Here is a 19,182-nt window from a genome sequence, read left to right on the forward strand (position 1 = left end):
TAATACAAACTTCTCAATCCAACCACACCACGAGTTGGTTGTTCTTGAGCACCTCTAACCGTCTAGGAGCCAAGCTCCAAGAGTAATAGATGTGGAAAGCGTTGGAGAATGCCAAGAGATGCCCAAGAGAGGTGAATCTCTTGGGGAAAGCTTGAGTCTTGCTTGGATCTTGCTCAAACCCAACCCTAGACCAAGGATTTGGAGTGGAGAAGCTAGGGTTTTACTTTGGGGAGCTTTGGAGTGCTTAGAATGTGCTTGAGGCTCAGCTTATGCAATTTTGACCGGTTGTTTTTCGTTGGGGGTCGAAGGGGTATATATAGAGCCTCACTAAAAACTAGCCGTTATGCTGTTTTTTAGTGTCCTGGCGGACTGTCCGCCAGGACCACTCTGGTTTGCATTTTTCTGTTCAAGGCATGGGTTCCGGATTTGGTTTATTTGAGTTCTACCACATACTTTCCACATCCCCCTTGATAGTACGGTATACCTAGACTCAAGAAAATATAAAACAAAGAATTATCTTCGCTTGAACCACATTTCTTGAACCGGTACCGTTCTCCAATTTTAACGAATCGTCGGAATTGGTTCTTCTTCTTTTCTCCTTTTTGGTTTCTTTGACCCCTGCTCATTATTCTCAATTGAAACATTAGATACACATTTAGGTTGTTATAAATCACCAAAATAGGTCAATAGGCCTAGATGCACTTTCAATCTCCCCCTTTTTGGTGATTGATGACAACCTAAATGAATCAATAAAAACAATGAATTCAATAGAGCTTGAGGAAATAAATATGTGATGAGCTCCCCCTAAATCTATGCATCCACAAGATATTCATGAACTCCATTTCATAATGAGCAAACCAAATAAAGTCAAAGCATCATGATGGGATAAAACCAAGATTAGATAAACAAGGATAAGCAATAGGTTCACAATCATAGCATAGCATCATCCATAAATAGGTTATTACAACCCAACTTAGTTCAAATACGAGATATGCAATAAACACATAGTCTCACATACATCCAAATATCCAAATAAGTTTTTGACGACACTCAAGCTCACCATGAGTCTAAGAACACATGCTAGGATACAATCTTCTCCCCCTTTGGCATCAAGCACCAAAAAGAGAAAAGACAAACGGAAGCTAGGAGCAGCAATAACTCATCATCTAAAAAGACCATGTTAACCAATTCGATTCAAACGATCAAGAGAATCCAAGATTTTCACAAACAAGGAATACATCATTTTGAAAATCATTTTGTTGTTAAACGGATTACCATTGGACAAGCAGGTGTGCAACACTTCATTCCAAATTTCTAGAATCAATGATGTTTAACTCATTCCTTAATGCACAGAATCTTTTCTCATCTAAGGGTTTGGTGAAGATATCGGCAACTTGGTCGTTTGTTCTCACATGAGAGATCTCTATGTCTCCTTTAAGATTGTGATCTCTCAAGAAATGATGCCGGATATCTATGTGTTTGGTTCTAGAATGCTCACAAGGATTTTCGGCTATTTTAATGGCACTCTCATTGTCACATAGGAGTGGAATACGATTCAAGGTGTAACCGTAATCCTTTAGAGTTTGTCGCATCCACAAAAGTTGGGCACAACAATGTGCGGCTGCAACATACTCCGCTTCGGCTGTGGAAAGAGCAACGGAATTTTGTTTCTTAGATGCCCATGATACAAGGGATTTACCCAAAAATTGGCAAGTCCCGGATGTGCTTTTCCTATCAATTTTGCATCCGGCATAATCCGCATCGGAATAGCCAACTAGTTTGAAATTTGAACCTTTTGGATACTAAAGACCTAGGTGAGATGTATGAACTAAATATCTCATGATTCTTTTAACAGCTCTCAAATGGCATTCCTTAGGATTTGATTGAAATCTTGCACATAAACAAACACTAAGCATAATATCGGGCCTAGATGCACAAAGGTAAAGTAGTGAGCCAATCATGGATCGATATACCTTTTGATCCACGGATTTACCTCCAATATCAAGATCAAGATGCCCGTTTGTCCCCATGGGGGTCTTGATTGGCTTTGCGTTTTCCATGTTAAACTTCTTGAGTATGTCATGAGTGTACTTGGTTTGGCATAGGAATGTCCCTTCCTTGAGTTGCTTGACTTGAAATCCTTCAACTTGTGAGTAACCTTTTGCCACAAGTCGTGCTTTATTTCTTGTCACCACACCATTTTCATCTTGTTTGTTGCGGAACACCCATTTGGTTCCAACAACATTTTGCTTGGGTCGCTCCACCAATGACCACACTTCATTTCTTTTAAAGTTGTTGAGTTCCTCTTGCATGGCCATTACCCAATCCGCATCTTGTAGAGCATCTTCCACCTTAAGAGGTTCAAGAAAAGAAACAAAGGAGTAATGTTCACAAAAAATAGCAACACGAGAACGAGTAGTTACTCCCTTTGCAATGTCACCAAGAATGTTGTCCACGGGGTGATCTCGTTGAACACTTTGGTGCACTCTAGGATGTGGCACTTGATTTCTTGACTCCTCTTGTTCATCATCTCTCTCTTCTTCATCTTGTTCAACACTTCCCCCTTGATCATTGCCATCTCCTTGATGATCATCATCTTGAGTTGGAGGAGATGCCTTGGTTGAAGATTGTTGACCTTGGTCATTGCTTGATTCTTGAGGACGTACATCTCCAATTGACATGTTCCTTAAAGCTTCAATTGGAGCTTCTTCATCATCTAGTTCATCAAGATCAACTTGCTCTCCTTGAGAGCCATTAGTCTCATCAAACACCACATCACATGAGATTTCAACACATCCGAAGATTTTGTTGAATACTCGATATGCACATGAGTTTGAATCATAACCAAGTAAAAAACCTTCCATAGCTTTAGGAGCAAACTTAGAGTTCTTAGCTTTCTTGTTGAGAATATAACATTTGCTCCCAAAAACTCTAAAATATGAAACATTGGGTTTGTTACCGGTGAGAAGCTCATAGGAAGTTTTCTTTAGTAGACGATGAAGATATAGTCGGTTGATGGCATGACAAGCGGTATTGACCGCTTCCGCCCAAAACCGGTCGGAAGTCTTGTACTCATCAAGCATTGTTCTTGCCATCTCAATGAGCGTGCGGTTCTTCCTCTCCGCCACCCCATTTTGTTGAGGTGCATAGGGAGCGGAGAACTCATGCTTGATTTCTTCTTCATCCAAGTAGTTATCTACTTGAGTGTTCTTGAACTCACTCCCGTTGTCGCTTCTAATCTTCTTGATCCTTAAGTTGAACTCGTTTTGAGCTCTCCTTAAGAATTTCTTGAGAACCCCTTGAGTTTCACTTTTATCATGCAAAAAGAATACCCAAGTGAAATGTGTATAATCATCAACAATGACTAAGCCATATTTGTTACCGCCGATGCTTATGTAGGCAATAGGACCAAACAAATCCATATGAAGTAGTTCCAATGGTCTACTTGTTGTCATGATGTTCTTGGTGGGATGGCTAGATCCAACTTGCTTTCCTGCTTGACATGCTCCACAAGGCCTATCTTTCTCAAATACAACATTTGTTAGTCCTAGGACATGACCACCTTTTAGGAGCTTGTGAAGATTTTTCATACCAACATGGGCTAGGCGGCGGTGCCACAGCCAACCCATGTTGGACTTTGTGATTAAGCATGTATCAAGTTGAGCTTTATCTTTAGTGAAGTCCACTACATAAAGCTTTCCCTTTAATATACCCTTAAACGCAATTGAACCATCACTTCTCCTAGAGACGACCACACCCTCATCATTAAAAATACAATTATAGCCCATGTTGCAAAGTTGTGATACGGATAATAAGTTGTAGTCCAAGGTTTCAACAAGAAAAACTTTTGAAATGAAGTGCTCGGAAGATATAGCAATGTTACCGAAACCCAATACTCTTCCTTGGCTATTGTCACCAAAAGAAATTAAGTCGGTTGGATCGTCATTCTCTTCATAAGTTGAAAACATGCTTCTTTCTCCGGTCATGTGGTTTGTGCATCCACTATCAATGATCCACTTCGATCCACCGGAGGCATAGCCCTGCAAAACAAATTTAGGCTTTGTTTTTAGGTACCCAAACTTGCTTGGGTCCTCTTACATTAGTCACAAGTGATTTGGGCACCCACACACAAGTCTTTGGACTCTTGTGGTGTGGCCCAACATATTTAGCAAACACTCTTCCAAACTTGTTTCTCATAATCACATAAGATGCATTAAAGTCATAAAAATGATTAGTAGGAAGTTTTGATGCATTGGAAGAAGTGGGGCGAAAGGTCAAAAATCTGCCACCCGAGGGTTCCTGGCGGACCGTCCGCTGGGTCCTGGCGGACTGTCCGCCAGGCACTCTCGGGTGCCCAGTACCGGAAGCAATTTTCCTATTTGTTGCTTCCCTTACAAACTTAGGGAACTCATGCCCATTGATCTTGATTCTTGCGTTATACTTTTCAAAATGTTGAAAACCAATACCATCCTTGATGTTGGGGCGTCTTGAGTTCAAGTATGCACCTCTTGCATATTTGAGTTTTTCCTCCTCAAGATCCTTCTTCTTTTGTTGTGCCTCACCTTCTAAGGATGTGATCTTAACTTTCAAGCTTTCAATCAACTTTACATTAGTAGCACAAGCATCAACATCAATATCCTTGCATCTAATGCATGATTGTGCTATGGAGAGACTAATTGATGAGTCATGTTGAGATGTTGAGGCATTGGACAAGAGAGTGTCAAATTGCAATTCAAGGCTTTTGTTTAAGCAAATAAGTTCATCTTGAAGTGCAACATTTGCACTCTTAAGACTAGTGTTAGTCTCCTTGCTTTCCACAAGTTCCTTGTCCAAGGCCTTACATTTTTCTTCTTGCTTAGTTATGATCTCCTTGAGTTCAAGGTTTCTCTTCTTTTCAAGAATGAGCAAGTCCTCTTGTTTATCAAGGAGATCATTCTTCTCATTTAGCTCTTCTATGAGTTCATTAAACTTAGCAATAGCATTTTTATCTAAATTCTTGAACATGGCAACCATATCAATATCATTATCATTTTCATTAGAGCTACTAGATGTACTTTCATCATCACTAGTAGTATATTTAGGAGAAGAGCATGGGATGGCTTTTACCTTTCTTTTACCTCCCCTTGCCATAAGACAAGTGTGAGTGATATTTTTCCCATGCTTGAGGTTGGGGAAGAGAGAAGTCTTGTTAAAGGCGAGTGTGGCCGCTTCTTCTTCATCCGAGTTGGAGCTCTCATCATCGGAGTCCCACTCCTTGCCAAGATGTGCTTCACCACTTTGTTTCTTCTTGAAGAACTTCTTGTCCTTGGTGAAGTAGTTCTTTTCCTTGTTGTCCTTTCTCTTCTCTTCCTTGTCCTCTTTCTTTTCATATGGGCAATTTGCAATGAAGTGCCCACTCTTGCCACAATTATAGCAATTTCTTTTTGTCCTTCTTTTGGAGCTCTCATGCCCCTTGTTGCCCTTGTAGTTGTGGCTTCTCATCAATTTGCTAAAATTCTTCATGAGAAGAGCCATGTCATCATCATCAAGACTTGAACTATCGCTATCATTGTCACTTGATGAGGATTCTTGCACTAATTTCTTGCTCTTCTCCTTCTTGTTTGCCTTGAGGGCAATGTCTTGCCCTTTTGAGGTTGAGGTTCCCTTGGACAGGCTCTTCACATACTTAGCTTCACTTTCCATCATCTCATGGTTGATGATCTTGCCAAGTACTTCTTCCGGTGTCATCTTCTTGTAGTTAGAGCTTTCCCTTATCAAGGTACATAAGGTTATGTTCCTTACCGAGAAGGCCCTAATCATCCTCTTGACCACTTCATGGTCAGTCCACTTCTTGCTTCCAAGATTCCTCACTTGATTGATCATCTTCTTGAGCCTTGTGTACATCTCTTGGGGAGTTTCATCATCCAAGATGGCAAACCTCCCAAGTTCTCCTTCAAGCATCTCAATTCTTGCTTTCCGAATGGTCTTGGTGCCTTCATGTGCCACTTTGAGAGTATCCCATATCTCTTTTGCACTTTGCAATCCATCCACTTTATCAAATTCCTCTCTACTCAAGGATGAGAGGAGGATGGTTGCGGCTTGAGCATTGCGGTGGAATAATTGTTGCATGGTTGGTCCAAAACTTTCATCATCGCTATCCGGTTGCTCAATACCTACACAAACAATCTCCCAAAGACTAGGGTGAAGAGAAAACAAGTGCCATCTCATGTTAGTCCTCCATTGGGAGTAGTTAGTTCCATCAAAGTGTGGGGGTTTTCCAAGAGAAACGGAAAGAAAATTGTTGTTGGAACTCATGTTATCATAATTGAAAGGAGTGCGAGAGTAGTTAGAAGTAACCGATTTCTTCTTCTTCCTTCTCTTGATGTAGATGGACCCTTCATCACTACTTGATGTTGAGGATGAGGATGACTCAATCACTATCCTCTTGCTTTTGCTTTTGCTCTTACTCTTTTTCTTGTGATCTCCACTCTTCTTGGAGCAATCGGATACATCAAACTTGGCGTTGTCATCTTCCTTGTGCATCTCACCTTCTTTGCCCTTGTTCTTCTCAAGACTCTTGTGTGAATCTTCTCCGGCCATGATCTCCTCGAGTTGTTAGACTCAAATTTGAGGAACCTGGCTCTGATACCACTTGAAAGTACGCCTAGAGGGGGGTGAATAGGCGATCGTTGCTTAAAACCTGCACACAAGAATTCAGTCCGAGGCTGCCTGGCGGACCGTCCGCTGGGACTGTCCGCTGGGCACTTCCAATGTCCGTTGGGACGTCTCGGGTAAGAAATGTAACCGATTGAAAACTAAAACTTGTATACAAAATCTATTTGAATAGAAATGCTCTAATACAAGTTAGGAACACTAAATGCGGAAGCAATCTAGCACAAGATAGGTATACAAGTAGATCGGGCAAGAATACTACACGGAGGTACAAAAAGCAAGTATAACAAATGTGCAAGAGATGATGTGATGTAATCAAACACAAGAGACACAAGATTTTTCACCCGAGGTTCGAATCCACTCAAGGATTCTACGTCCCCGTTGAGGAGTCCACAAAGGACCGGGTTTTTCTCAACCCTTTCCTCTCTCAAGCAACCACAAAGGTCAAACTTGAGCTTTTCACTAGCAACAAGGGTAATACAAACTTCTCAATCCAACCACACCACGAGTTGGTTGTTCTTGAGCACCTCTAACCGTCTAGGAGCCAAGCTCCAAGAGTAATAGATGTGGAAAGCGTTGGAGAATGCCAAGAGATGCCCAAGAGAGGTGAATCTCTTGGGGAAAGCTTGAATCTTGCTTGGATCTTGCTCAAACCCAACCCTAGACCAAGGATTTGGAGTGGAGAAGCTAGGGTTTTACTTTGGGGAGCTTTGGAGTGCTTAGAATGTGCTTGAGGCTCAGCTTATGCAATTTTGACCGGTTGTTTTTCGTTGGGGGTCGAAGGGGTATATATAGAGCCTCACTAAAAACTAGCCGTTATGCTGTTTTTTAGTGTCCTGGCGGACTGTCCGCCAGGACCACTCTGGTTTGCATTTTTCTGTTCAAGGCATGGGTTCCGGATTTGGTTTATTTGAGTTCTACCACATACTTTCCACATCCCCCTTGATAGTACGGTATACCTAGACTCAAGAAAATATAAAACAAAGAATTATCTTCGCTTGAACCACATTTCTTGAACCGGTACCGTTCTCCAATTTTAACGAATCGTCGGAATTGGTTCTTCTTCTTTTCTCCTTTTTGGTTTCTTTGACCCCTGCTCATTATTCTCAATTGAAACATTAGATACACATTTAGGTTGTTATAAATCACCAAAATAGGTCAATAGGCCTAGATGCACTTTCAATCAGCCACCTAGTCGATTCGGGGAACCTAGAGGCCTCTGCAGCAACTCGATGAGTTGCTGCTCCCCGATCTGCCCAGGCGGATCGAAAAGACGTCCGTTTTCGACATGACTTCAACTTATTCTGCACCAGTACTACTCGGATCGGATTCAAACCGATCTGAGGAGGCTTCGCGATCTAAGTCCCTTCCCGACTTGGAGGAGGACTTGGATCGCCTCGTCAAGATTCGAGAAAAGGGAGCCACCGCGCGTCGGGGCCCCCGGTTCTCGACTACGACTCGGATTCCAAAAAAGAGTCAGCCACCTCGCCTGCGTTCACCTGCGGCTTCTTAGTCTGCATCGTCGATGAGGTGGTGGCTTCAACTACCACCTCGCTGAAACCAGGGAGCCGATGGCATCTGCTCCAGCATCCTACCGCGACATTCACGATCTCGCCGAGGATCTCGGCGGAATTTGATTTTCCGATCTAATCGGAAACCGTATGAATGAGTCTGGATCCAACCGGCTCCTACTCGTGATGGAGTCGAATTTAGCTTGTGCCACAACGGCGACGCGCCGTCGCCGCCGATCCTGACGACGCTGCTCGACTTTAGCTAGCGGCGCAGCGCAGACGCGGTGCTACCACGGGCTATAACTACTTCGACAAATCTACATCGCTAACGATTACTTCAACTACTTGTATCGACTAGAAACTAGTCGTGGAGGAGCTTTAAACTACTTAATGACTAGTTCTGCATGACCAACAACTGGTCAGGATCAAATCTGACTAGTTGGCTTCTTCAACAAAACGTCGCAGGTCCATCAACGACTGCTGCGGTTTCATCGACAATCATCCACGAGTGGGCGTGATTCGACTACTCCGACTACTTGTTTCGGCAAGAAAACTAGTCGGGAGTGGGCTTCACACCGTCAACAATTAGTCGGAATCGACTCCGGCTAGTCGGCTTTATCAACAAACCGTCATGGCTCCATCGACGGCCGTTGCAGCTCGTCAACAATCGTCCACGAATCAAGCTAAGTCACTTCTACCTTTTGCGACTTGTTCTTCACAGCATTGGATTCTTTTTGCGCAGCGCGCATTCTCTTCACAGGCCATGCTATGCCTGTTCCCGATTGCTTGCACGGTCCGCCCTGCAACACACGCGGTCGGGTTACACTCTATAAGTGTGCTCCACGAGCGCTCTTTTTTTTTTGCGCAGCGCCGACTGCTTTAGTTTCCTCTCAACGGTTGCTACAAAACACGGGTAGTGTACGCTTATCGTGACACCTCGACTCTTCTGTACGCCTATGCAACTATGCGTGCACGCCGCCAAGCTTCCTGCAAAATAGTTTATGGCAATCAGGGATCAGAAGCCTAGCATAACAGGCTACCTACCCGGCATCATTATGCGACCCAGCAAGAGTGCAACGCAAAAAATTTTACGTGCATTTTACAATGCTGGGATTTGCTCCCAACATGATATCATGTATATCAGTTATAACATACTCTTAGGTTTACCTTGCAAGGGACCTGATCTGGATCGTGCTGCTAGGCAAGTCGGATTCAAATCCGACTAGTTGGCTTCATCAATAGTCGCCCACAACTACTTCGACTACTCGCCAGATACGACTCCGACTAGTTGGGCTCATTGCCAGCCGTCGGCGACTACTTGACTTCGTGAAGATTGCACGGTGATACGCTGACGACTACTTCAACTACTCATTTCGCTTACAAGACTAGTTGGAGACGACTATGCTTGGTGAAACACTGGCGGCTACATCGACTACTCGTCTCGCCTACAACACTGGTCAGAATCAACTCCGACTAGTGGGCTTTATTGACAGTTCAAAATCCATAGACAATTGGCCAAAACCTAGACTCGGGGGCTGGACGCCACTGACTCCTAGGCATATATCTTATGCGATTCATCTAACTCCCAGGCTCGGAGGCTGGATACAACACGGCTCTCAGCAATGAAGATTGCATACCACGATTCTTTGGACCCTTTATTCCAAAACTTGGGGATTTGGATTCAAGGCTCGGAGGTTGTGGGACACGTGTCATCAGCGACTTATTTTTCAAATCTGCTGGAAGATAAAGATAGAAGACTCAAGATTGAATTGACCCTCAGCCTAATTCTGCGAGTCAACCTAAGGCTCCGGGACTACTCCATATGGAGTGCGAGTTCAATCACACCCATATAAAAGAAGATAACTACTCGGAGTATAAACACCTCACAACCTTGACTCAACCAAGGAAGTACTCGGATGATATTTTCAAGATGAAGTTCGGAAGAACTTCAGAAGTACTCGGACGCCTGCAGTACTCAGCTACGAAGAGTTTGGGGGCTTGTCAGACCCAGGTACACAGGACTGTACACGTGGCATACTTTTTCTAGGATACAGGATGGGACACGGCCCATGCTCTACATCTGCTGTAACTACTCTTAATGTAGTAGGATTATTCGTACAATAGTGAAACTAATCGAACATGCAGGAAACTACTCGAGGAGTACTCGGGTAGGACTCCTGGGCCTGTACCCGACTAGGATTTCCATGTAAACCTGTCCTCCCGGACTATATAAGGGTGGACAGGACCCCCTCCAGGGGAGAACCCAACGATCATCCAGGGAATCACCCAGGAGATCACCCAATCACCATCAAAGGCAATACAAACCACACAGGATGTAGGGTATTACGCTCTCGACGGTCCGAACCTATCTAAACCTTGTGTTCCTTTGGACCATTGAGTTTCTGATCTCGACGACACCCTATCTACAAACTCACCACCTCGGAGTATCCCTCGGTGGGCGTGGTGGTAAAAGACCGATAGGATCACCACCACACATCGCCGACCTCGCCTTCCACCTTGCGGAGGCTAGGCCGGGCGTTGTCAAGGCCACCATCACCGTCACCCCGGCGAACGTCCTGATTATCCTGTCAGCGCTCGCCCGGCGCGGCCCCGGCCGCCACGTCGCGGTCGAGGTCGCAACATACGCGTTCCCGCCCGTGGACGGCCTCCGACCGGGGGTGGAGAACCACTCCACCGCCAGGGCCACGGACGTGTGGTGCATCGACGCCGCCGCCGGCGACAAGCGGCTGATGTGGCCAGGGCACGAGGGCCTCATCAGGGACCGCTCACCCGACGCGGTCGTCTCCGACATACACTTCTAAGCGAACGCCGACGTCGCCGCCGGTCTCTGCGTGCCGTGCGTCTCGTTCCACTCCATAGGGGCGTTCCCGATGCTGGCCCTGTTCAGTTTGACAGATGCTGGTGCGATGGAGGCCACTGGCGGGGTGGTGTCCCTTCCCGGGTTTCCGGGCCCGAACGTACGGGTCCCGGTAACCAAGCTGCCAGAGATGCTAAGGAGCTAGCGAACCGAAGGTCACGCCATCGGAGCTTGGGTAAATTCAGCTCACAAGAGATGCTTCGGACTCACCGTGAACACTTTCTTCAATCTAGAGGACATGTACTACGACATGTACGTGCGCCATGGCTACGTGAAGCGTGCCTACTTGGTCGGGCCCTTGTCGCTGCCGTCACCGTCACAGCTGGCTGCCGGCGACGACGGCTCAAGGTGCATCGACTGGCTTGACAGGAAGCCATCCCGTTCGATCATGTACTTGTGCTTCGGTAGCTTGACTCACGTATCCGAGCCTCAGCTCCGTGAGCTCACCCTCGGGTTAGAAGCCTCCGGGATGCCGTTCCTGCAGGTGGTCAGGTCGGAGGCATGGGTGCCGCCAGAGGGGTGGAAGGAGTGCGTCGGGTATAGATGGTCAAATGGGCGGCCCACGACTCGGCATGCATCCGTTCAGACACGACCCGTTTAGACACGGCCCATTAAAGCACGGTTGCTAAATGGGCTGTGCTGTGCCTGCCCACGGGCTGAGGTGCTGGCCTAGGCACGGCACAGGTGCACCCAAGCCGTGCCGTCCTGGTCTATTGCCCATTTAACCCATGCAGGTCTGGCTAGCTTATGTAGCCTTGGGGAGGGAAAGCGGGCACCATCGCCGGTCAGACGCCGTCGCGCCACGCGTGGGGAGGGGACAACGGGCCCCGGCTGCGCGGCACCATGGCGAGGGCGGAAGGAGGTTAGGCGCCGGCCGCGCTGGGAGGGTAGACGACGAGGAAGGGATGGCTGCTGTGCGAAGGGGGGGGTGCCAACCGGCCCGCTGCTGTGTAGGGGAGTTGGAGAGGCGTGCGCCGCTGTGTTTGGGAGGGAGGGCGGAGGAGGAGCTGCGAAAGGGCCGGGAGAGGAGAGGCGAGTAGAGGGGAAGGGTAGAGCCGTAGAGGGTGTGGCGGTGGGCGGCGGGGGTGAGGGATTTGGAACGGGAGGAGTTAGGATTTTAAGGAAAATTGCTATATATATGGGGCGGTTGTTAAACGGGCTAGCTGGGCTGACCAGTTAATCATGCCGTGATGGGCCGGGCGTCGGCCCGGGCATGGTACGACACCCGTGCCGGGCTGGCCCAGGTCCGATTAATCTCGTGCCGGCGCGGGCGTGCCAGGCCAAAAAACCGTGCCGTGGGCCAGCCTGTGGGCCTCGGGCTGGATGGCCGCCGTCGGGGACAGGGGGATGGTCGTAATGGGGTGAGCCCCACAGACGGCGATCCTTGGACATTCAGCGGTGGTGGCGTTCGTGGCGCACTGCGGGTGGAATTCGGTGCTGGAGACCGTCGTGGCCGGCGTGCCGGCGCTGACGTGGCTGATGGTGTTCGAGCAGTTCATCACCGAGAGGTTCGTGACGGAGGTGCTTGCGATCGGTGAGCGGCTGTGGCCGGAGGGTGCCGGGGTGAGGAGCACGAGGTCTGAAGAGCACGAGCTGATCCTGGGCGAGGCGGTGGCTCGAGCGGTGGCCAGGTTCATGGAGCCCGGAGGGGCAGGGGAAGCCGCGAGGAGGGTGGTCAAGGGGCTCTCTGCGAAGGCTCATGCGGCCATGGCGGAAGGTGGGTCCTCAAATTGCAACCTGCGCCGCGTGATTGATGATCTCATCGAAGAAAGAACGGCTGGGGCAGGGACGATGTCATAATCTGATACTCTGGTTTGAGCTCGCGAGGCGTCTCATGTATTTGTCTGTTTTCGGTTTTCCACTGTTTGGTTAGTAAGCTCTAGTACATCCGAGCTTGGCATCAGGGCGTGGCGTCTGCAGAGAGCAAGGTAAATCACTAGGTGTGGTGCCAAAAGCTCGAGACCGAGAGACTGGGGGGTGTTTGGTTCAGGTCACATTAAAAAGAATTTTATCATTTAAAAGTATTAAATACTATCTTAATTACAAAACTAATTGTAGAACCCCAAGGCTAATTCACGAGACAAATCTAATGAGGTATATTAATCTATAATTAGCGGATGGTTACCGTAGTATCATTGTTGCAAATCATTGATTAATTATGCTCATTAAATTCATCTCGCGAATTAGCACCTATTTGCACAAAAATTTTATAAACAGATTTTATTAATACTTCTAGATGATAAGATTATCGTTTGATGTGACGGACAAATGGGACCAATCTTGGTTGGTTACCGAAGTGTTTTTCACAGTGAACTGGTTCTGTAACATGTCTGTTGTCTGTGCTGCTGAATGTGTCGTTGGTGACTGAGAAGCAGTGCTGTGTGTTTGCTTTCTGGTCTGGTCGCTCAGGCGGCGTCTGCACAAAATCGTCAGATAGATATACTCGCTGCTACTTGATATGGTCTCTACGAAATGGTAGCTTTGTATCTTGCAGTCAGACACTTGTGCTTGGAGGCTTTTTGTCACTGCTGAAAACAATTTATTGCAGACAACAGAGTTCCTAACGCATCAAATTAACACCCACAGTGTTCTTAAATCCCGCATGGCCATTCCCAGTTTTCAGCAGTCTCGTCTCCCGACAACAACCAGCCCCGGCTCACCGGAGAGACCTCCGGCAATCCCAGCTCTACACGCCGGCAGCATTGCCGCTCATTTTCGCGGGGGCAGCGGACGGCGAGGTCGTCCCGCCGACAGCAGCTCTCGCTTCGGTCAGGCCATCGATGAGCGCGGCGCAGGTGGCGGTATGACGAGCCGCCCTCCGCGCCCTACCGCATGGGCCTTCGCCGCGAGCTCCCGCGCCCTGCCCCTCGCCGCCGGACTCCAGGAACCTCGCCACCGCTTGCGCCACGGCCTCCACCGGCACGACCTCCTCCTCCTGCTCGTACCTTGTGCTCCGCACCCAGCTCCACACATTCTCCCCGACGCTGAGCACGTCAGTCACTGGCCACTGGTCTCACCCACAAATGTGTCGCGAACGCTCCTATGGCTGGATGTGTCAGGAACGTCGGCGTTCCAGAAGAAGTGCATGTCGGTGATGACGGCGTCCGGCGAGCGCTCCCTGACGAGGCCTCCTTGCTCCGGCCGCACCAGATTCTCGTCGAAGGCAGCTGCATCGACGCGCCAGGCGTCCGCGTCCGCGGCCGTGGGGGGAGGTTCTCGACGCTCGGCGGTAGGCCGTCCATGTACATTGTCCAGGCCTTCTCATCCGCGACGTCCACCATCGCGCCGCGCGCGCGCAGCGGGCAGGAAGCGCCGGTTGCCGGCTCTGCGAGCGACCGGGATCGGGGAGGGGCGGGGACGCCGGGGAGGCGGCGAGCTGCGCCGTCCGGACCCAGCGCGAAGTCAAATCAAAGGTCAAGCAAGGAATCAAGCCACGGGACGGGGAGTCCGCCTCGGGCACGTCAGAGTTACCGTACCATCTGGGGAAAACACAAAGCGGTCGATCGGACGGACGAGGCCGCGCCTCTGACGTCGACGACACGGATCCCAGCCGCTAGCCCCTCCCGGGCCCACGAGCCAGAGTCCCACCCGCACCCGCTGAGGACGGACGCGCCTGGTTCTCCACCCCCCGCGCCCCCACCACCCCCCCCCCCCCCGCGCCCGCACCAAATCGACGCCCCGGCGCCGCATGATCCGCGCACCTCGACTCCTTGCCGAGCGCTGGCCACCGCCAATCCTTCGCCGCCGCCGCCGCCTCCTCCCCGTCTCCCTGATCCCGCGTGGCTCCCGCCCGCCGGGCGCTTCCTTCCGAGCAGCCCAAACCCTAGCCCCGACGCCGCGCCTCGCGCCGTCCCGCCTCGACCCGCTGATGGATCCGGCCGCGCCCGCCGCCCTCGCCCCGGCAGCCGCCGCGGACGCCGAGGCCGAGGCCAACGGATACGAGGACGCCGCGGAATTCGAGGACGCGAAAGCTGTGGGCGAGGACGCGGAGGCCTTGGCGACGCCGGTGGGCGGTGACGAGGAGGTGAGTGAGCTGCCCGAGGAGCTCGCCAGGGGGGTGGTGTGCCTCGAGTGCGAGACGTCGGCCGAGGCGGCGGCTGCCGGGGTTGGCGGGACCTGCCGTGTCTACGTCGTCGGAACCGCTCATGTGTCGCAGGTGAGCTGGTGTTGTCAGTGGTAGTCCACCCATGTGATGTATCAATGGTCGACGCCGACGATCTTGTGCGTGAACTGTAAGATGTTCGAATTGGGTAGTCAGAACGCAAGTTCTGCCTGTAGGCATTGCATTGGATTTAGAGAACACTGCAGGTTATACTTCTCGAGTTGTCGTGCGGTTGTGCCGTGGTAATGTTACTTGGGAGACAAATTGGTCCAATTGATCTAACAACTGTATAAATCCTGGTACGAAATTAGAAGAACGAAGCATGGGGAGCTTGTACTGCATAGCTATGTGAACTAATGCAGTCTGCCTTTTCTAATGGGATTATGTCTATACTATTTGTTCTGATGTTTTCCCCTACTAACTAAGCCACTGCGCGTGGTATCTAGAGGTTGGAGTGCGAATATAGCAAAAGTACAGAATCAGTACAATTCATGGCTTGGGTATTTGACACTTGATTTTATTGCAGGAATCATGCGAGCAAGTGAAGGCTGTCATCAACTACCTGAAACCTCAGGTTCTTCCTCTATTTGCTCATCATCAGTAAATTTTGCAAGTGGTGGATTTTGGCAGGTTTGCTGCCTGCTTTGGAGTGTTTCTACCTTAATTGTTTGATATAACAGGATATTCCTCTTATTCCTTTGCATCTCTCTTGCATATGTAGGCTGTTTTCTTGGAGCTCTGTGCCAGCAGGGTTGCAATTTTGGCACCTCAAAACCTTCAGGTATCTCCACTCAACATTAGTAAGATGATGAATAACCAACCATCTTACTGTTAGGGGCATTCTGCTTGATTGTGTAAAGTTGAGACAAACAATAAGCCAGAATGGTATGCCCTGTCTGTATTGTTAACCATCACATAACTAGGATATTTATGCTTGTGTGTTTTCTGTGTAGTAAAGATTTTACTGGACCTTCCTTATAAAGCTTTTAGGTGTATACTCATAGAGATATACTATTTACTCAGAAAACTTCGAGCATTACAGCCTTACTAATGGAGTAATGGTATCATTCAAATAGAAGATGTTTACTTCTTTTATTTTCTGGTGTATCACATAGTTTCCTCTAACTGCTCTCGCAGGTTCCTACTATGAATGAAATGATTGACATGTGGAAGAAAAAGAAGATGAACACTTTTGGGATTCTCTACAGCTGGTTTCTTGCAAAGGTATTGGTAGATGTTTGTCTTCACAGTTAGCAGTATTTCACTCATTTTCTTATCACATGATATCGTCATTGTCTTTGTTATCCAAGGTTGCTAGCCAACTTGAGGTGTTACCTGGAGCTGAGTTTCGGGTGGCATTTGAGGAAGCAATGAGTTATGGTGGCAAAGTAATCCTAGGAGATCGGCCTGTCCAGGTATGCAACCTTGCCATGGAGTTTGGTTGTAGGTGCAAGGAATGGATATGATCAACTATTGATCTAGTTGTTTTTGTGCTTTGACATAATGATTCAAACAACATGGCCATATATTTTGATTGGCACAAGTCAACACTTGGTGCGTACTCCACTTTTCTTTTTCTGAAAAATATCAATTTTTCAAAATGACCTTTGCATAGCGCTGCTTTGATTGATTGAAGGACAGTTGTCACCTCTTGCTTTTTTCATAAGTATTCTGCTGTGAGCCTGTGCCATTCCACACCTAATAAGGGAACCTCTTGGTATTTGACCCAAAGATTGAGATACACCTACTAATGTAGGAATAGCGTTTTAGGAATAGAAGATGAAGCAGTTTAGAGGTTCACCCCATATTTTTGTTCTTGTTGACAGTAGCTACTTGTTGGCACCACAAATTTTTTCCCCTTACATATCGGTCAATGCCTTTTGAAATCATGGCTTCTGAAATATGCTGCATAATAAGTCTTAGTTTGATCAATGGTTCGTTTCAGTTAGCGACTGAGACCATCTCATCTCTGTTCTTTATTTGTTTTGAAGATCACTTTGAGGAGGACCTGGGGAAAGATGTCACTCTGGCACAGGGCAAAATTTCTGTACTCTATTATTTTCCAATCCATTTTTTTACCAAGCCCGGAGGAACTTAATCAGATGGTATGCTGTTCTAATGGTTCATTCCCTCCATGCTACTGTGAAATTTCTCAGTTCCCTTGTATGCCACTTATATCTTGGTGACATGTGGCCCTGGGCCCCCATGTCAGTGAGACATCACGGAAGTTGATCATCTTTTGGAATGTTTAGACTAATATATATACAAAAAATCATTGTTATTGTGCTCGTGTTGTAACGACAGCCCTCCTTGTCTACAGTTGAAGGACATGGATGATGTTGACATGCTAACACTTGTTATTCAAGAGATGAGCAAGGCATTTCCTAGTCTGATGGAGACGCTTCTACATGAACGTGATATGTGAGTTCCTTTCGTGCAATAATTTTGTATAAAGCAGCTATTTTTGTAAATTCCAGTGTTATAGTAATGGTAATCTATAATTATTAAAATTTGTCTTCAGGTATATGTCTTCAAAATTGTTGAAGGTGGCGAGGGAACATTCTTCAGTAGTTGCAGTTGTGGGAAAAGGGCATGTTTCTGGAATAAAGAAAAATTGGCAACAGCCAATTCAGGTTTGTTTTTCTGAAGGAAAATATTTCAAGTAGCTTGTCCTATAGTATGTACCATAGGAATAGAGAAGTCATCACTGATTTATATTGCCCTATAGGTTGATGTTTGATTAGTTACCAATAATACATGTTTTATAATTAATATGCACACTCTAATCTTCAATGTTCCTTGCAGGCAAAAAAATTATTAGAACTAACAGTAGCTGACGAAGGTGCTTCAAAGCTGAAAATATTGGCATCCATTGGAGCATTGAGCGGTGTAATAATAGCATCCGGAATATATATATGGGGTAGAAAATAACAAACGTGCACGCAGTCACTACCGAAGACGGCACCTTTGCCGAGCGCACAAATTTTTGCCGAGAGCATTTCGTCGGGCACTCGGCGAATAAGACCTTTGCTGAGTGCCGCACTCGGCAAAAAAGAAACACTCAGCGAACAATAAATTTGCCGAGTGTTAAGCGTTCGGCAAACAATAACACTCGGCAAAATCTGTTTTGCCTAGTGCACTACACTCGGCAAAGCTCCGTCAGCTGCGAACGACAGCAAATGGCCGTTAGCTTTGCCGAGTGTCGGTATCGCGGACACTCGGCAAATGTGTGATTTGCCGAGCGCTTTTTCTGGGCACTCGGCAAAATATATTTATTTTTTTCTTTTTCACCTAAACTTTTTCTGTTGTCATTCTAAATTAACTTGAACTACATATGCAAGTTTGGCATATTACTCGAATTGTTTGCTATATTTAGTCAATTTATTTCATTTGATTGAATTTCTTGGAATAATTCAAATTTGAATTGCAAATCATTCAAAGAGTGGAAAAAAATGAATCAAAAAATGATATTCATATTATTGAGCCTACTTTGACACCTTATAAGAATTTTAAACATCTCATGTTCATGAAGCATGACCACAAACTTAGGGTCCGGTTATTTTTAAATTGTATAAAAACCAAATTTGGTCAGAAAATCATGAAACTTGCCCAGATGTCATGATATCATATGTGGAGACTGTGATAAAAATTTAATAAAGTTCCGTGAAAGTTTCATGTGAAGACCAATTAGGTGTTAAGTATGGTAGCTAACAAACCTTCATGAAACCTAGCTAAATTTTTATCACAGCTTCCACATATGATATCATGACATCTGGGCAAGCTTCATAATTTTCTGACCAAATTTGTATTTTATACAATTTAAAAACAATCGGACGCCAAGTTTGTGGTGCACCTGCATGTGCTGCACAAGTTTTTACAAGAGTTTAACGACGAAGTTAACAAGCAATGCAAAATAGTTTTACAAGAGTTCAACGGACAAATTCACAAAGTTCACAAACATTACATTAGTTCCCGGCTCGAAGAGTAACAATACATTATATCTCATATCTCACAATACAAATCATCTTACAGATGCAATT

The 19,182-nt window shown here is 47.0% G+C and overlaps 1 protein-coding gene and 1 pseudogene across 1 annotated transcript; both read left to right on the plus strand.

The window, feature by feature from the left end:
• The first annotated feature begins 9,563 nt into the window (after window positions 1–9,563).
• LOC112885263 lies at window positions 9,564–12,847 on the plus strand (annotated as a pseudogene).
• Window positions 12,848–14,692: 1,845 nt separating this feature from the next.
• Window positions 14,693–18,501, plus strand: LOC112886014 (traB domain-containing protein-like). The gene is made up of 9 exons (XM_025951751.1): window positions 14,693–15,196; window positions 15,669–15,716; window positions 15,864–15,923; window positions 16,280–16,366; window positions 16,453–16,557; window positions 17,134–17,247; window positions 17,463–17,563; window positions 17,664–17,775; window positions 17,948–18,501. The coding sequence occupies exons 1-9, from the start codon at window positions 14,729–14,731 to the stop codon at window positions 18,071–18,073; spliced, it is 1,221 nt and encodes a 406-aa protein (XP_025807536.1). The 5' UTR covers window positions 14,693–14,728; the 3' UTR covers window positions 18,074–18,501.
• Window positions 18,502–19,182: the final 681 nt, after the last annotated feature.

The sequence above is a fragment of the Panicum hallii genome, chromosome 3 (assembly GCF_002211085.1).
Source record: "Panicum hallii strain FIL2 chromosome 3, PHallii_v3.1, whole genome shotgun sequence".
Classification (NCBI taxonomy): Eukaryota; Viridiplantae; Streptophyta; class Magnoliopsida; order Poales; family Poaceae; genus Panicum; species Panicum hallii.